This window comes from Bos mutus, chromosome 1 (assembly GCF_027580195.1).
Source record: "Bos mutus isolate GX-2022 chromosome 1, NWIPB_WYAK_1.1, whole genome shotgun sequence".
NCBI classification, from domain to species: domain Eukaryota; kingdom Metazoa; phylum Chordata; class Mammalia; order Artiodactyla; family Bovidae; genus Bos; species Bos mutus.
Window position 1 is genome coordinate 66,124,615 of NC_091617.1, and position 18,444 is coordinate 66,143,058.

The 18,444-nt window shown below is 40.5% G+C and overlaps 1 protein-coding gene across 3 annotated transcripts in view; it reads left to right on the forward strand.

The window, feature by feature from the left end:
- Positions 1-18,444, forward strand: part of PARP14 (poly(ADP-ribose) polymerase family member 14) — a 56,660-nt gene that overhangs the window by 10,812 nt on the left and 27,404 nt on the right. For all 3 annotated transcript variants that reach the window (XR_011464148.1, XM_070370138.1, XM_070370136.1), the window contains exons 5-11: positions 1,580-1,816; positions 7,236-9,478; positions 11,462-11,698; positions 12,230-12,451; positions 15,690-15,768; positions 17,883-18,032; positions 18,320-18,382. Coding sequence is in view for 2 of the 3 variants with exons in the window: in XM_070370138.1 (XP_070226239.1) it covers positions 1,580-1,816; positions 7,236-9,478; positions 11,462-11,698; positions 12,230-12,451; positions 15,690-15,768; positions 17,883-18,032; positions 18,320-18,382 (3,231 nt within the window). In the remaining variant the exon portion in view is untranslated. The remainder of the gene's footprint in view (positions 1-1,579; positions 1,817-7,235; positions 9,479-11,461; positions 11,699-12,229; positions 12,452-15,689; positions 15,769-17,882; positions 18,033-18,319; positions 18,383-18,444) is intronic.

Sequence of the window (18,444 nt, forward strand, 5' to 3'; positions counted from 1 at the left end):
GTTTCTGAAATTGGAAGAGCTATCTGCAGAAGACAAGGAAATTTTCCAATTCCAAGCCCTCACTGTTCCATGGTCATGGCAGTGGAATGGTTGATCTTAATCAACCAGCACAGGTTCAATTTATGGTTATTTCTTATAAAGGTAAAACTAAGTCAGCTTGCTTTTGTTCGCTGAGCAAAAATCTTGCATACCTACTAGGTGTGAGGTACTAGTCTAGGGGCTGTAGGTACAAAGGTGAATGATTCTTGCTTACGGCTCTTCAGGAACTCATATGGGGCAGGAAGAAACCCATTCATAAGTCAGTAATGAAGATGCAGGAGGAAAAGCTGCTTTTCTCGCTGTGAACAGCAGGCTGTGGGGAATGGGAGGAAAGGGGACCCAACATGATGACTTGGTCTTCTTTGATGTCTATACTGCAGAAGTAACAGGCTATCAGATCTCAGATATGCTGTGTTATTTATACACCCTACTAGTCCCTCTGCCTGAAACGTTTCCTCCCCTTATGTGCTCAGTTGCTCAGTCATGTCCCACTCTTTGCAAACTCATGGACTGTAGCCCATCAGGCTCCTCTGTCCATGGGATTATCCTGGCAAGAATACTGGAGTGGGTCCAGGAGATCTTCCCAACCCAGGGATTGAACCCCAGTCTCCTGCACTGGCAGGCAGATTCTTTACCACTGAGCCACCTGAAAAGCCCCTTCCTTCCCTTATCTCCCTGATAAAGTCTTCTTTGTCCTTCAAAACTCAGATCAGTGACTGCTTACTCTGAGAACCCTTGTCTGATTCCCAGTCTTAGTTTTCCCACCTCATTTGATCCCCAAATAGGCCATTTGTTTGCTTTCAAGACTTCTTCCCTCTTAGATGGTGAGCTTTCAAGGACATGTTACATTCATCTCTGTATCCCCAGATCCTAGCATGGTATCTTGTACATCACGGACTCACTATCAATATTTATTAATTTGAAAGAGATAATTGGACTGAGTCCAGAAGGAGGAACAGGAGCAGGATAAAAACATTGGAGAAGGGCATTTTAGGCGCAGCGAATTATATATAAAAAGGCAAGAGAGAATGGAGTTTTTGAAAGAATGACTGGGTTGTGTGTCAATATGGAAAATAAAATAAATGGAGGTAATAAACAGAGGTGATGTTTAGAAATTAGTTTGGGGTTAGATAGCCAAGTGACTTAGCAGCAGCAGCAGCCAAGGGCATTGTATGCCTCACTAAGGAGCTTAAACTCATGCCTGCAAGTGATGGGGAGCCATTTCAGGACTTGAGGAAAGAGTGAAATAAGATTTGTGTTGTAGAGATGCATTCAGGTAGTGATGTCAAGGAGGTGGAGAGAGCTGTGACTAAAGGCAGGGACATGCTTGTCAGCAATACCGGTAAGACATTCCTGTTTGCACTATTTTTCAGAAGCTTCCATGGAATCTATAGGCATATAGATTCTCCTGTGGGGATTAAAATCTTGCATTTAAAAATTGAGTGCTTAGCCTGCTTCCTTTTTCTCAATTAATATTCAATTTCTTCTATACAATATGAAGATATAATTTTTTGATTGATTTATTGATTATGGTTTGTAGATGCCTTGAAATTTGTCGGTGAATGTCCCAAGCACAATTCAGTGAAAAGACTTCAGCTTTCTGCAAGACTTCTGGAAGTGACAAAAACAATTCGAGTTGAAAACCTGCCACCTGGTGTTCATGACCATGATTTAAAATGTTTATTTGAAAATCCTCATAATGGAGGGGGAAGAGTTGCCAGCATCGAATATTTCCCTGAGGAGAGTTCAGCACTGATTGAATTTTTTGACAGAAAAGGTAATATCTATTAATCTTAATTTTGTAAACCATACCTGGCATAACTGAAAATATTGTAGTAGATCTTAACAGTTAAAAGTTTTATTTTTTCTTGGAAATCCAAGTAGTAATCCTGTACATCCGATACTTGGTGAAACCAGTGATTCAAAATTTGGAGAAGCAATGTCAAGTTTTTGAAAGATATAAGGAGATTCTCTCATGAGTCTCTACTTACGATAGACTGAAAAATATATAAAAATATATAATTCTTAGAGTCTTTGAGATATTGTTTTTAAAGAGGTGATCTATGTTTTAGCTCTACATTTGATAGAAATTCTCAAGTTAATTTCAACAAGTAAAGATATACTCAGAAACACATACAGTTTCTATAAAGTATCTTTACTTCCCTTTTCACCTGTCAGTGTCATCATTCAGAAATTAACAGTGGTGGTATCACATGCTCAGTGGATGCCTGTAGGATCGTTCTTTGTGGCAACTCTGAAAACCTCATTCCTCTGAACCTTCGGGAAAACACTTCTGAGGGTTTCTTAGACATAGATTGCCAGTTCTCTAAGGCATGTGCAAAGTCAGCTAGGAGATTTTGCTGATGTTCAGAGATCAAGGCTGAGGAGTAGGAATTAGGGAGCCAGACTTTTTAGGGGAAGAAAGGATGTTATGCTTGGGATTAACAGAGGGAGCATGAAACAGAATCACGTGGAATGCCACTTCAGTTCAGTTCAGTCGCTCAGTTGTGTCCGACTCTTTGCGACCCCATGAACCGCAGCACGCCAGGACCCCTGTCCATCGCCAACTCCCGGAGTTCACCCAAACCCATGTCCATCGAGTCGGTGATGCCATCCAACCATCTCATCCTCTGTCGTCCCGTTCTCCTCCTGCCTTCAATCTTTCCCAGCATCAGGATCTTTTCCAATGAGTCAGCTCTTCGCATCAGCTGGCCAAAGTATTGGAGTTTCAGTCTCAACATCAGTCCTTCCAATGAACACCCAGGACTGATCTTTAGGATGGAATGGTTGGATTTCCTTGCAGTCCAAGGGACTCTCAAGAGTCTTCTCCAACACCACAGTTCAAAAGCATCAATTCTTTGGCACTCAGCTTTCTTTATAGTCCAACTCTCACATCCATACATGACTACTGGAAAAACCATAGCCTTGACTAGATGGACCTTTGTTGGCAAAGTAATGTCTCTGCTTTTGAATATGCTGTCTAGGTTGGTCATAACTTTCCTTCCAAGGAGTAAGCGTCTTTTAATTTCATGCTGCAGTCACCATCTGCAGTGATTTTGGAGCCCAGAAAAATAAAGTCTGACACTGTTTCCACTGTTTCCCCATCTATCTGCCATGAAGTGATGAGACCGGATGCCATGATCTTAGTTTTCTGAATGTTGAGCTTTAAGCCAACTTTTCACTCTCCTCTTTCACTTTCATCAAGAGGCTCTTTAGTTCTTCTTCACTTTCTGCTATAAGGGTGGTGTCATCTGCATATCTGAGGTTATTGATATTTCTCCCAGCAGTCTTGATTCCAGCTTGTGCTTCTTCCACCCCAGCGTTTCTCATGATGTACTCTGCATAGAATTTAAATAAGCAGGGAGACAATATACAGCCTTGATGTACTCCTTTTCCTGTTTGGAACCAGTCTGTTGTTCCATGTCCAGTTCTAATTGTTGCTTCCTGACCTGCATACAGGTTTCTCAAGAGGCAGATCAGGTGGTCTGGTATTCCCATCTCTTTCAGAATTTTCCACTTAAACTGTTTCATGGCGGGTACTTGGTGGAAACTCCTTTTAGCTTTTATGTGTTGGGAAATTGCAGTTAAGGTATGGTTTGGATTAAAATGGAGTGGAAGAGCTAGTGTTCCTTGGGCAAAGGGACAAAAGACGAGCTTCTGTTGCCTGTGCTTTAAATCTCTCTCAGTCTGGCCTTGGGCCCAGGGAGAAAGCTACATAAAGGTATTACTTGACAAGTTAACTTCATGTAAGCTGGGAGTTGACAGCTATGAAGCTTTCAAGCATCTTGAGGGCATCTTGCGTGTATCCTCAGAATGTCTATGCTACATATGTATGTATAATATTGGGAACTGTTTTATTCAGGTTTACTTTATGCTACACCACATCTGTATTCTTGCCTGGAGAATCCCAGGGACGGAGGAGCCTGGTGGGCTGCCGTCTATGGGGTCGCACAGAGTCGGACACGACTGAAGTGACTTAGCAGCGGTAGCAGCATCAGACCACATCTGAGGGGCACTCTCAAAGGTTACTCTTTGCCCTGACCTCTTTGCAACATCTGACTATGTTGACCACACCTCCTGTTCAAAACTCACTCATTTCCCATTTTCTGTGCCTGAGATACACTGATTTTCCCTTTCTCTGGCTGTGCCTTCTTATGATTATGACTTATGTTTGCATAGCTCTACAGGGTGCTACCAAGTGCATTCATAGACACTGCTAATGGGCACTGCTATTAGATTACTGTGATCTGAGAATACTGAGGCACAGGAAGGTCAAATAACTTGACCAAGGTTACATAGCTAGTAAGTAACAGAGCCAGATTTGAATCTGAGTCTGGCACGGTAGATGGGGAAACAATGGAAACAGAAACAGACTTTATTTTCCTGGGCTCCAAATCACTACAGATGGTGACTGCAGCCATGAAATTAAAAGACATTTGCTCCTTGGAAGAAAAGCTATGACAAACCTGGACATCATATTAAAAAGCAGAGACATTACTTTGCCCACAAAGGTCCGTCTAGTCAAAGCTATGGTTTTTCCAGTAGTCACATATGGATGTGAGAGTTGGACCATAAAGAAGGCTGAGTGCCGAAGAATTGATGCTTTTGAACTGTGGTGTTGGAGAAGACTCTTGAGAGTCCCTTGGACTGCAAGGAGATCAAACTAGTTAATCCTAATCAGTCCTGATTATTCATTGGAAGGACTGTTGCTGAAGCTCCAATACTTTAGCCACCTGATGGGAAGAACTGACTCATTGGAAAAGATCCTGATGCTGGGAAGGATTGAAGGCAGGAGGAGAAGGGGATGACAGAGAATGAGATGGTTGGATGGCATCACCAACTCGATGGACATGAGTTTGAGCATGCCCTGAGAGTTGGTGATGGACAGGGAAGCCTGGCCTGCTGCAGTCCACGGGGTTACAAAGAATTGGACACAACTGAGCGACTGAACTGAGCTGAACTGTACTGGCACCATAATCTGTGCTAACTTCTCCACTTTGCCCCAGTCGCCTCTGCATCTGGAACATCAGTTTTTCTTGGAGGATATTTTACCATTTACAAAGAGTTAATAATGAGACAAACTGTAGATAAAGCTGGATTTAAAATTATGTTATTATTTATCTAAAATTATTTTGTTCAGCTTCACAGAATTCAATTCTCAAAACCTTAAGGAAGACACTCTTTAAAAAATATTTTTTTTAATTGAAGGATAATTGCTTTACAGTATCATGTACTCTACCAAGCATCAACATGAATCAGCCATAGGCTTACTTATGTTCCCTCCCACCTCCCTCCCCATCCCATACCTCTAGGTTGTCACTGAGCCCTGGTTTGAGTTCCCTGAGTCATACAGCAAATTCCAATCGGCTATCTATCTCACATGTGGTGATGTATGTTTCCATATTACTCTCTCCATATGTCTCACCCTGTCAGGAAGGGCACTTTTACTGAATGCTTGTTGTACATGAGATCTTTTGCTGTGTTTTCTGTAATAGTATCTTGCTGAATCCTCATAAGAATCTGTGGTTATATAGTTACTTTTTTCTTTTTTTTTTTTAACAGAGGAGGAAAACAGTATAGCGATCTTAAGGCACATAAAGGTGACATCTTTGATGGTTCTTGGGCCAGACAGACCTGACTTCAAATGCCTGGCTTTGGTGCTTACTAGCTTTGTGATCTTGGGAAAGTTACTTTAACCCACAAAAGTCTCTGTTTTCCATCTATAATATAGGGCTCCCATTACTACTTACCTCAGAGGAATGTTGTGAGCATCAGATTAAATTGTATCTGTGCAGTGCTTGGCATGGGGGTACTCACTGGTACTCAGAGCCTGTTGCAGGCCATGGTGGGAAGTTGAAGCCATGTATCTGAGCCTGCAAAGGTCATGTTCTTTTCATTAGGTCTGCCTTCAGGCTTAGGAGCCAATTGTGCACAAGGTGAAGTTATTTTTGACGTCTTTTCACAAGATACTGCTTTAATCCAAGTTGCTACTGGAGTTCATTCTAATTCCCTTCCTGCTTAGACCCCTTGTACCTGTCTAACAACTAAACACAAAGTGAGGAGGGGCATGGGGGAGAAGAGTACCTCTACACACACACACATCCCCCAATAGGTGTCCCAGTAAATGTGACAGGAAGGGCATTAGAGCAGGGACAAGGGAGATGCAAGACTTACTGAATCAGTCTCTGGGGCTGGGTTGTCGGATGACCATGAGGATGACCTTGGTTTGGAAGAGGGGCAAGAGTATGGGCTTTGGGGTTAAGACACTGGCTTGAATCTTAGCTCAAATATTTACAGTCTGCGTGTGTGCTCAGTCATGTCCGACTCTTTGTGATCCCATGGACTGTAGCACACCAGACTCCTCTATCCATGGTATTCTCCAGGCAAGAATACTGGAGCAGGTTGTCATTTCATACTCCAGGGAATCTTCCTGATTCAGGGATCAACCCTGCATCTCTTGAGTCTCCTACATCGGCAGGCTGATTCTTCACACTGCACCACCTGGAAGCCCCATTTTCAGCCTATGTGACCCTATTAGAGTTACCTAACATCTCCTAGCTTCAGTTTTATCATTTGTAAATAAGGATGACAACAATAGTGTCTCTACTTCAAAACGTTGTTGTGAGGGTTATATACATATAGAATATTGTCTGACACATAGTAAATTATGATAATTACTATTATGCACCACCTCTTAGAAGTATTAATGGAATCTAAATCATATATGAAATCTAAATTTCTGCAACTGTACAGGAAGAAATTATAGAAAGAAAGAAATAACATGATTCCTAGATGAGCTTTGCTTTAAGAACAAAAACATTCTTCACACTGGAGCAAACACCCTCCTCATGCTTGTGACCAAACTGCTCTCTCTTTCTTAACCTGGCGGTGATCATATGTATTAGTGTTATCATAGAATTTACTTAACAGAATAGAATTTACCTAACAGAATTTCAGCATAGAGTGCTCTTGGCTGGAAAGTAGTTATTTCATGACACAAGGAATACCTGTGTAGTATTAATACATATCAATGTATATTTGAGCACTCTGGGAGTAGTGTTGCTTTTTAAAAGCCTGTTGTCACATCAAAGTTCTTACAAACATTAGGATTTTTTTTCTCCAGAATAGGAAAATTTGTTTGCTTGTTTTTGCTTCTGAAACATTATACTGAGTTTATTTTATTTCTTTCCTTTAAGTGATGGACACCATCATGACCAAGAAACTTGACCTCAATAATATGCCACTCTCTGTGTTCCCATACTATCCTTCTTTGGGCACAGCCTTGTATGGGGAGGAGAAACCTCTGATCAAGCTTCCGGCATCATTCAGAGAACCACTGGATCTTTCCTTATGGAAATTCTTGCAGAAAAAGAATCATCTGACTGAGGAGATACGTGATAAAATGAGATATTGTCACTGTGAGTTGACATGGTGCCAGCTCAGCAATGAAGTGATCATCAGACCTGCAGCCACATTAGTCAATCAAGGAAGACTAAGAGTCAAGACTTGGCGGAAAGATGCTTCCACACTTTTCTCTGACATCAGGTCTGAATATACAGTGACCTCATTTAAAGTGGATCCAACAGTGTGGGACACCATTAAAGACAGTTTAGAAGATGATAGAATTTTGATTGAATTTGATGCACTTGCAAGCATTGTAACCTTAGTGGGGGAGTCAGAGGATGTACAAAACATTGAGCCACAGATCAAGGACTTAATAGAAAGCACCATTCAAAATATTAAAAGAGAAGAGCAAAGTCTGAAACAAAAACTGGCCATTAATTCAAGCAAGTATTCACTTCTTTTGCACAGTGGCATACAAGAGCAGCTCCACACGGAGTGCCCAGATGTGGAAATTTATTATGATGAAGCCTCTCAACACATGTGCTTCAAAGGACTCCCTGCAGAAGTGTATAAAGTAAAGTGTGAAATCCAGGAAAAGGTATACACCATGGCTCAGAGAAACATTCATGTTCACCCTGAGGTTTTCCAGTTTCTGCAACAGGTTGACTGTGCAGAATTCTCTAAGTCTCTCTTTACAGCACAGAACATTCTTGCAGTTTACGAGCTAGAGGGCACAACCGTCCTCTTAACTGGCTTCTCTTCTGAAGTCCTATCAGAAGCTGAAAAGCAAATGCAGAGCGCCTTAATTTGTAATTGCATTGATATTGAGGACAGGGAAGTCCTTAATGGCAAGAATTGGAAAGGGCTCACTGGAAATTTGTGTAAGAAACACAATTCCTCCTCAAAGACTGTAGTAATCCAGGAGGTAACTTCAGGAACTGCAGCCCAGGTCATCATTGCAGGCTGTGAAAGAGAAGTACGTAAAATCTACGGCTTGCTTTCTGACTTCGTGGAAAAGCACTCAAAAATAGAGAGATGGACTGGAGTAAAGAGTTCCTTAATTGTTGATTATTTAAAAGCAGAAAAGCAAATCTGGTCAAATATAAGGGGGATGAATGTTCAGGTAAATTTTAATCCTGAGAACAAGCAAAAAAGCATTTCACTAATTGGCCCAAAGGCCAAAGTCCTGGAGGGAATGAAAATTGTCAGACAAGCCTTGGATTCGGTGTGTGTTAAAAGCGTCCACACTGATAAACCAGGAGCTGGTCAGTTCTTCCAGGATAAAGCACGGTATTATAAAAGTGAGGTCAGAAGATTATTTGGTTGTTTTATTGAACTGAAGAAAGATGAAGAAAAGGAGGGACGCGGCACTGGTGGGCAGAGGTGCTTTTTTCAGACAGATTTAGCTCCTGGAGTCTCGCTAATTGTGCAGCAAGGCGACTTGACGCACTTTCCCGTCCAGGTGGTGGTGAATGCGGCCAATGAGGAACTCAAGCTCAGGGGGGCATTGGCTGCTGCTCTTCTAAGAGCGGCTGGCCCTGAGCTTCAAGAAGACTGTGACCAGATATTGAAGAAAAAGGGCAAGCTCTCACCTCCCTATGCCGTCATCTCGAAAGCAGGAAAGCTCCCATACCAACATGTGATCCACGCAATGGGGCCCCAGTGGAAGACTGATGAGGCCCAGAAATGTGTGTTGCAGCTAAAGAATGCTGTGAAAGAAAGTCTCAATTTGGCTGTAAAACACAAGTACCAATCCATAGCCATCCCTGCTATTAGTTCCAGAACCTTAAGCTTTCCTCTATCCCAGTGTGTGGAGGCCATTGTTTTGGCGATCAAGGAATGGTTCCAGTGTAAAAAGGATGGATGCACCTTGAAAGAGATTTACCTTGTGGATATAGCTGAGAAGACTGTTGAGGCCTTTGCTGAAAGTGCCAAAAGTGTATTTAAAGACACCCTGCCTGATGTTGCTTCCCTGCCCAGTTTACCAGCAGCAGCCCAGCCCGACTTGAGAAAAGATCATGGAAATGGATCAAGTCTGTTGACCCCAGAAGGCCTGAGGATCCACCTGGTGAAAGAAGATGTGCAGAATGCTACAGTGAGTGCCCCTGTTTTCAGAATAACCCCCAGGGTGCTGGGAACTCCAGTTAGCCTACTGCCAAATGGAGATTAGGATCAAGGGGAGAATCCCATGTCCTCCATCCTTGCCTTGAAATAGGTTTCCTTAGAAAACTGGGCTACTTCACCAAGGTGCTCACTAATTGAGACTGGTCAATTATTTGTGAGAACTGATAATGTACTCAGATCACTAGTTTCCAGCAAATGTGAAAATCCACAATAATAGCTAATGTTTACGTGACTCTCTATACTTTTTCAGTGCTTTTACACCTGTCATACTTTGGCAAATCTAAGATTAATTTCCTGTCAAATTCTTTGATAGCAGATACAGAAAAATTAGAGCATCAGATGGGGACAGAAGACAGCAGTCTGGAGTGTACTGAGTCTGAGGGGCTCTCAACTCCCAACGTCAGTAAGAAAATATGGGGAGGAAGGTAGAAAGTGGATCTGGGGAAGGTCTGGGTATTATGTGGGGCTGGTTCTTGTAGATCTGTCAGGGAGTGATGTGTTTTTAAAAACTGTATTTAGCAACTTTTTCAACACAGGCTGTAACATCCAAGCAGTGCTGGAAGGTCCCCTGCTGTGCTTCCCCAAATGGGGAGTTGTGAGCCGTCTTGGGGCAGAGATTCTTAGGGAAGGCTATTTGCATACTTTATTTGGAGAAAAATTTATTCACAACCTTTGCCCACTTAAATTATCTTTTTATTACTGAAATTTAAGAGTGCTTTGTATATTCTGTATATAGGTCCTTTAACAGATATACGATTTGCAAATATCTTCTCCCATCTTGTGGGTTCATCCTCTTTTTTTGTTCAAGTTGTTATTTTGTTTAAAATATTTTTCATTTTAGCTTAAAATATGGAAAGAGGTTGTAAAAATTTTGATTTTTACTTAGCGTAAATCATAATTACAAGAGTAATAGCTAACACTGCCTGTGTCCTATGTGCCAGGCACTCTCCCAAGTGCTTGGCGTTCATTTTCTCATTCATTGCTATGAGGCAGATTCCAGGATTATTATTCTCATTTCATAGATGAAGGAATGAGATTTAGAGGGGTTAAGTATTTTGCCCAAGTCTCACAGCAAGCAAATGATAGACCTAGGATTGGAATGTACATTGCTGTATTTCAAAATATAGAAGTAGTTTTGTTTCTCATTGAAAAAACCAAGCAAATAAACAGAAATCTCTTTCAGCCAGGGGTCGGTAACTGGAATGAGTTCCGATGCTCATTCACCTTGGACACTGAGTAGTAAGACATTCCTTCCATGCCTTCCACTCCCATAGGTGTGTGGCTTCTGCTGCCACAGATCTGCTTTGCATCACTTCTCGGTGACCCTTGTTGGGTAACTTTGACAACCACTTGGTTCCATTCCCTCTCCCGTCTTCTCTTGGTGTCTTAGTCAAGCCTGATTAATCTGCTCATATTAACTGTCCTGCTGGAAAAGATCCCATGGCTCTTCACTGATGCCTGGAAGCCCAGTTGACTTGGGACTCAAGGCCCTGCAGTCTACCTGCTGTGTAGTATTCCTAGCCTGGCTGCTACCATTTTGCTGTGAAAGCTCTCTAGCAGGTCAAACTAATCTGCTTGCTGCTCACAACCTACCCTGCTTCTGCCCATGCTGTTGCCCCTCCTGAAGGAATTCCCCATCTCTCTCTGCCTGCAGCAACTGTTCCCATTTCTCAGACACCGTGTCACTCATACTGTCTTCACTGACCTCTGAAGGCGCTTCCTCTGGACTCCTTTGGTGAGTCCCTACCATTTATGTGTTGCTTTTTGACAGCTACTTTTTGTCCTAGAGTGTTATTTAAATAAGTATCTCTCTTTTGAGGTGGTATTTTAATCTCTGAAAACTTAATCATCTTAGTTGTCTCCCACCGTGCCAAGCCCAGGGGCTTAAATATAGTAATCCTGGATGAATGCTTTTTCTTAGAATTTGAAACAAATTGTTGGTTTTGTTTTTAAGACCCATGTTGTTGTCAACTCCATTTCCTCGGATCTTGAGCTTGATAGAGGGCCCCTTTCCAAGGCCTTCTTGGAAAAAGCAGGACAAAAGCTCCAGGAGGAATTGAAGACAGCTGGACAAGGGGTTGTTGTTGATGTGGGCACTGTTCTCCGAACCAGCGGCTGCAATCTGCACTGCCAGCATGTGCTTCACGTGGTGGCTCCGAACTGGAGAAATGACAGACCGTCATCACAGAAGGTGGGACCTGGTTTTCAATTCTCCAGAAAATTGGGTAGCTCTTTGAACTCTCAATGTAAAGTAGACTGGACTCTGCCTGTCTCTGTTCTGTAATAACATCACATTCTCAGAGCCATTTCTTTGAGCTATAGCTGACTTCTCCCAAGGACCAGTTAATAATATAAATTTACTGTGGTTCTCAACCATTGCTGGGACTCAGGGAAGGGTTGCTGAAGATACTCTTTAGTGAGGAAGGCAAGGTGAAGGCATGAAGAATGGAAGAGAACGAAGGGTCAGAACAGTAACTGCTTTGCTTCTTTCCATCATTGCTGAATGCATTTGAATCTTTTTGGAGGGTCTCACATGTTCTTCCTTCCTTTTCCTCGTTTACTCCTCTATTTTTCCTTCCCCCTTCTCACTGCCCTTAACCTGCCTTTTGTTGAAAGCAAAAAGGAGTAAGCAGAGATCCCATAGTAGCTAAATTCTTGTTCTTTTTGTTTGAACTCTAATTTCTAGGCAAAAATGTATAAGAATGTGCTTTGTTCTTTTCAGATCATGGAAAACATAATCAGAGAATGTTTGGAGATCACTGAGAGTTTGTCCTTAAACTCAATTGCATTTCCAGCAATAGGAACAGGAAATCTGGGGTTTCCTAAAAACGTTTTTGCTGAATTAATCATCTCAGAAGTATTCACATTCAGTAGAAAGAATCAACCCAGAACTTTACAAGAGGTTTGGTTTCTGTTGCATCCAAGTGATCATGAAACTATTCAGGTATGGTCTTGCTCATTGCTGGTTATTCTGTCAACTGAGCCCTAACATTTTCAAGTGTCTTCTTGGTTTGATAGGTTGTTTCTTTCATGTATTTTCACACAAGAAAGTAAAAGAGTAGTGTGGACTAGTTGTAGTATGGCAAATTTCAAGCAAATGTATGCATATAGAAAAAATTTGACTTATTAAGAAAAATTTGAAACATATACAAAAATAGACAAAATATTTGGCTTCCCTTGTAGCTCAGTTGGTAAAGAATCTGCCTGCAATGCAGGAGACCTGGGTCAGGAAGATCCTCTGGAGAAGGAAATGGCAGCCCACTCCAGTATTCTTGCCTGGAAAATCCCATGGACAGAAGAGCCTGGCAGGCCACAGTCTGTGAGGTCGCAAGAGTCAGACATGACAGCGATTAAATTACTCCTACTACTAGGCAAAGTAGTATAATGAAATCCCTTTATCCATATTCATCTTCATAATTAACAACTTATGGCCAGTATGTTTCATCTCTATCTCCATTTATTTCCTTTCCTTCCATATTATTTTTGAAGTGGATCCCATATATACGTTTTACCCATAATTGATTCAGTATTTGTTTTAGACATTAGGATTCTTTTTAAAAGTAACCTAACTACAATACTATTTCACACCTAAAAGAAATTGGCAATCATTCCTTTATTTCATCAATTATCAAGTCAATGTTCATATTTCCAACTATTTCATAAATATTTTATTTTGTTTTTATAGCTTGTTTGTTTGAATCAGAATTCACATAAGGCCCCAGTATTGCAATGGAGTTGACATATCCCTTAAACCTCTTTAATCTATAGAATTTCCTTCCATATTAACATAGAAATTTTAATACATAATATAAAAGTACTGTGTGGTCCTACAAATAGGAGAATGTCAAAATAATATACAACTGAAGGACCCAGCACATCCCCATAGGAGTAAGATGGTTGGGACCAGAAATACCAGAACCATCTTTGGTCATAGAGAGTTCATCAACCAGCTCACATTTGCTGAACGTCAGCTGTGAGTAAGCTGCTGGAATCAGCATTACGGGAGAACAAGAAGCATTTAATAAGAGGCCATTATTCTTGCCCTCCAAGTCCTTAGAGTCCAGGAGAGTAGATGATATTAAATGTTTGAAAAGTTCCATAATAGTGCAAGAAATAACAGATTAAGGCTAGCTATCTAAGAGATGTCCATATATCATTGGACCAACTGAATTTTTAGGTCATACTTTTTTTTTCCTCTTTCTAGCTACTACCTTTAAATACTCTGGAAGCAAGCAAATCTAAATTCTAATCAGACAGCTAAACCCCCTGAGCAGTATATGTGGTCCATTTAGTTGGCCCACGTAACTACAGTCATTTCTAGTCAATAAATGCTTTTTGAACAGTCTCCCTATGACTTGCATTGTACAAAGTGGTATGGATTACACAATGGGTATGTAGCATGTACTCTCCCTCCTACAAATCATAATTACTTGGGGAGCTAAGATTTGTACACATAAAATGAACTAGAGAGATGAAATGCTGAGTTTTTGAATGAATGGCCAGGTTCATTGAAGGAAGTGAGTCCTATGACATGGATCTGAACCCTCAAAACTCACTATTTCTGTGCAATCTCAGCCCTTCATTATCTTTCCTAAAGATTCAAATTCTTCAAGTATTTGATAAAGGGGTTAGCCTAGACAGACACTGTTATTGCCATTGGAAATAGTATTGCTTTTCCATACATGGCTGTGACACTTTTTCTCTTAAGACTTGTAAAGAGAGTTAAGCTTTGGTTTTATTTTCCCCCAAATAAGCAAAACTTATTGAAATATTTATAGGTGGAGACTATAACAGAGGTTGCAAACAGAAGCCTGCGGTCTGAATGGAGCCTCTAGATATGCTTTATTTGGGCTGTTTTTTTTTAAACAATTTGACTCTGTTGCTGGCATTTAAGAATCAAACATGTCATATTAAGCTCCAGATGTCCACTGTGACCTAAAAATTCAAGAATTCTGGCACATTGGACATGGATACGAGCCTGAACAATTTGCTGTGGTTGAATGGCAGCTACTCTCTAGTTCCCCAGAGTCAAACCAGTCCACCTTCCCCCTGTCCACCTTTCCCCCTGTAGCTTACCTGCCTGGTGCTTGTAGTATTCTTTAAGCCTGAGACCTTGGCTCTATAGTCACTTCTGTCTGGTCCTCTTCCCATTATTGTATAAGCCTTTTAGTCAAGATGTTACTTGTTCATTTCCAACAAAATTTCATGTTGCTTGTAATAAGGAGGAAGAAAGTGATGATATTGGTGTGTCACTAACCAGGCAAAGAAATGGAATTCCGGCCTCTAACTCCCAAGAAACTACTCCCCTAGCGATTTCTCTCCTGGTACAAATAAGTTAAACACTGAAGTGTCTGGGTCCTTGTGATTGTCTTTCTCTTAACACTGTATTTTTGACAACAGCAAATATTTGGTTTTACTGATTATGAAAATAATACATCTTCATTGTAGAAACTGAATAAGAAATGCATAAATTCTTTTAGTTGTATTTCATTCCAGTCTTCTTTTATATATGTGGACTTTTAAATGTGGGACTATGCATTTTAATATCATCCTTTTTTCATTTAATAGTATAAAATAAGCTTTTCCCTGTTCTATTAACTATTCCTTAAAAATATGATTTAAAATGGCTGCCAAATACTCCAGCATGAAAGTAAAAGTGTTAGTTGTGTAGTCGTGTCTGCTCTTTGTGACTCCATGGACTGTAGCTTTCCAGGCTCCTCTGTGCATGGGACTTTCCAGGCAAGAATACTGGAGTGGGTTGGCATGCCCTTCTTCAGGTGATCTTCCTGACCCAGGGATCGAACCTGTGTCTTTCACATTGAGGGCAGATTCTTTACCATATGTGCCACCAGGGAAGTAAATACTACAGCATATGGGCATACAAAAATTTATTTAACCATTTTCCTGTTGGAGTTTTAAACTTTAGTTTTTTCTCAGTTGCAAACAGCATTGTAATCAGTATCCTTATATTTATATCTTTGTTCACATCTTTGATAATTTTCATAGTGTATATTTCTAAAAATAGAGTTTATGAGTTTTTGTAACTTAAAAATCTATAATGAAAATAAATAATACTTAGAGAATTGTTCTCTCATAAATGTGCATGTAGGATCAAAATGTCTGAATCAGATTGATTTATCTACTGAGAATCGTGGTGGTTAAAACTGTATTTGTATTTCTAGGCATTCTCAGATGAATTTGCCAGAAGAGCTAATGGAAATTTCATCAGTGACAAAGTTTCCAAGGCTGAAAGTACACAAGGTTCAGTAAAGCTTTTAAATAGAGGAATTATTTATAATTGCTAAATAACTATTCAGTGAGAAGTAAAACAGGATGATTTTTATGAAAAAGTCAATTTGTGATAAATAAAATATTAAATTATATTCCATATACCTAAGCATGCAAGACACTGGTCATATTTATGTGATCTGGGGTGAAAGAGTAGGCTGGCCAAATGTAATCTGTACAATCGGTTTTTAAGTGATGATGAGGCTACTAAGGATGATGTGATAAGTGTTTTCAAAAATAGATACACTTAAAGAAATAAAACCAACCAAATGCTTCTCCTCTGTCAAAGTTACTGTTGTATATTTGAGTTTATCCTGTTTGGAGTTTGCTGAAGCTTCTTAAATCTGAACATGTATGGCTTCCGTCAGACCTGGGAATTTTTCAGTCATTTCTTCGAATATATTTTTCTGCACTGGTCTCTCTCCTCTCCCTCTGGTGCTTCAGTAACACAAATGGTAAGCCTTCTGATAGTATTTCTGAAGATCTGTTCTTTTTTTTTTAATTTCCATCTTTTTTCTCTCTGTTCTTCAGATTGGATAACATTTATTAATCTGCCTTCAAATTCACTGATTTTTTTTTCTGTCTACTATACTATATATAGCCTATCCAGTGAACTTTTAATTTCAAACATTGTCTTTTAAGTTCTAAAATGTCCATTTGATTATTATTTTATAGTTTATATTTCTCTGTAGAGATCCCTATTTTTCCTTTCATTCCAGATTACTTTCATGCATTCAAATGTGTTTACTTTGCCCTCAGAGAGTTATAGTAGTTATAGTAGAGCCTTTAAAAACTGTCTGATTATTCCAACATCTGAGTCACTTTTAAGATTAGCATCTATATTGAGCGTCTTTATACTTGAGAATTGATCACATTTTCCTGGTTCGTTGGGTGACAAGCAAGTTTGGATTATAGAATGGGCATTTTAAACATTATGCTGTACGACTAGGGTCCTGTTAAAATCCTCTGGAAAATGGTCATTGTTTCCTTTGTTTGAGCAGGCAGCCAGTCAGTTAGCTTCCTTCTACAAGTTCTGCCTCACCTTATGTTTGGGCAGTGGTTAAGATCAATTCCATTCCTAAAGCCTTTGCTGTGCAGCTTGGGTCTACCCATGTGCAGTCATACAGAGAACAGGGGGTCACCCTCTCCAGCTCACTGCCCCAGCATTCCCCTTACATTGTCTTGCAGAAGGCTATTCTCCAGGTCTTCTGGCCAGAAGGACAAGGTTCTGTCAGAGTTGAAGCTGCAAGTTCTGTTGCCTTATAATTTTGAGAGATCAGAGTTGCCCTTGGGCAAAGCAGAGGGAGTAGGGAGGGGACCTAACAAACAAAAAGCCAAGGATTTCTCGTATAGCACATAGACACTTTTCAGACCACAAGTCCCTTTTTTTTTTTTTCCTGATTCTTCTGGACAGGAATATAGAATCTCCCTCAGTTTTAGCTCCCCGTGGTGTCACTGTGGAGTTCTACATCCAGGGCACCTTATACAGGGTCTAGATTTAGAAAGGAAAAGTACGGGAAAAAATGAGGCTTCTCTGCTATTCTCTTCAGCTCACGGGGACCTATTTTCTTAGTCCTCTGGCCACAAGATAGACATTCTCTGAGAGTTTTGCTGCCTGTCTTCATTGTGTAGTTCTGTAATGAGGGCCATGCTTGGGTCAAGGCTGGGAGATAAAAGAGGAAAAATTACCAAACAAAATGGGAAGCACTAACGGCTGCTTCTTCCAATTCTGACTCCCTTCCCCAATTTGCCTGCTGTTGTGAATGTCTCAGTTCTCTGAGAGTGGCTTTTTGTGTGTGTCCCATGTTTTCACTTGTAATCAGTGGAGAAGAAAGGCTCAAGTTGACTGATTCACCTCGATCAGCAACTGAAGTCCACGTTCGATATATATTATATTTTATAATCCTTTGCCAGAAATAGACCATCAAGGCTCAGAGGCAGGGCCAAGTTAAATGCCAGAGATCACATAGAGGGGCAGAGAGAGAGAAAGAGAAGGTTGAGCGGGGCACAGGTGAGGACCATGAAACCTAAGTCATTCTTGCTATTGCTGACTTGTTACTGACTCCATTCTTTTTTTACCTTGTCAGATTTCTATGGAACTATTTCTAACCCTGATTTAGGGGTGTATGAAATGAAGATTGGGCCCATCATTTTCCAGGTAGCCTCTGGAGATATCAGCAAAGAAGAGGCAGATGTGATCGTAAATTCAACATCAAAGTCATTTAATCTCAAAGCAGGTACTTGACTTACAGAATTTTGACTAGTGTAATAGTCACAGTAGAGCCCATGAAGTAGGGTTCCTATAGCCAAACTGGTTTCTACAACTCTGTCTTATTAATACTAATTAATAATTTTTAAATTGTTTTGACATGGTTTCTCATAATTGGGAACAGTTCTTTTATGAATTTTTCTTCTTTGTTATCAGAAATACCCTAGTTATAGGATTCCTTCGATGATGGTGAAAGCATTTAGTCTGTGAGGCAATCATTCTGATGTGTGTAAATATCTTGATTTTCTCATGCAGGGGTCTCCAAAGCAATTTTAGGAAGAGCTGGGAGAAATGTGGAAATAGAATGTTCTCGCCAAGGTAAGGCACAATGCTATTTTTTGATTCTAAGTTTTAAGTGGAAGATTGAATATGGGAGGCTG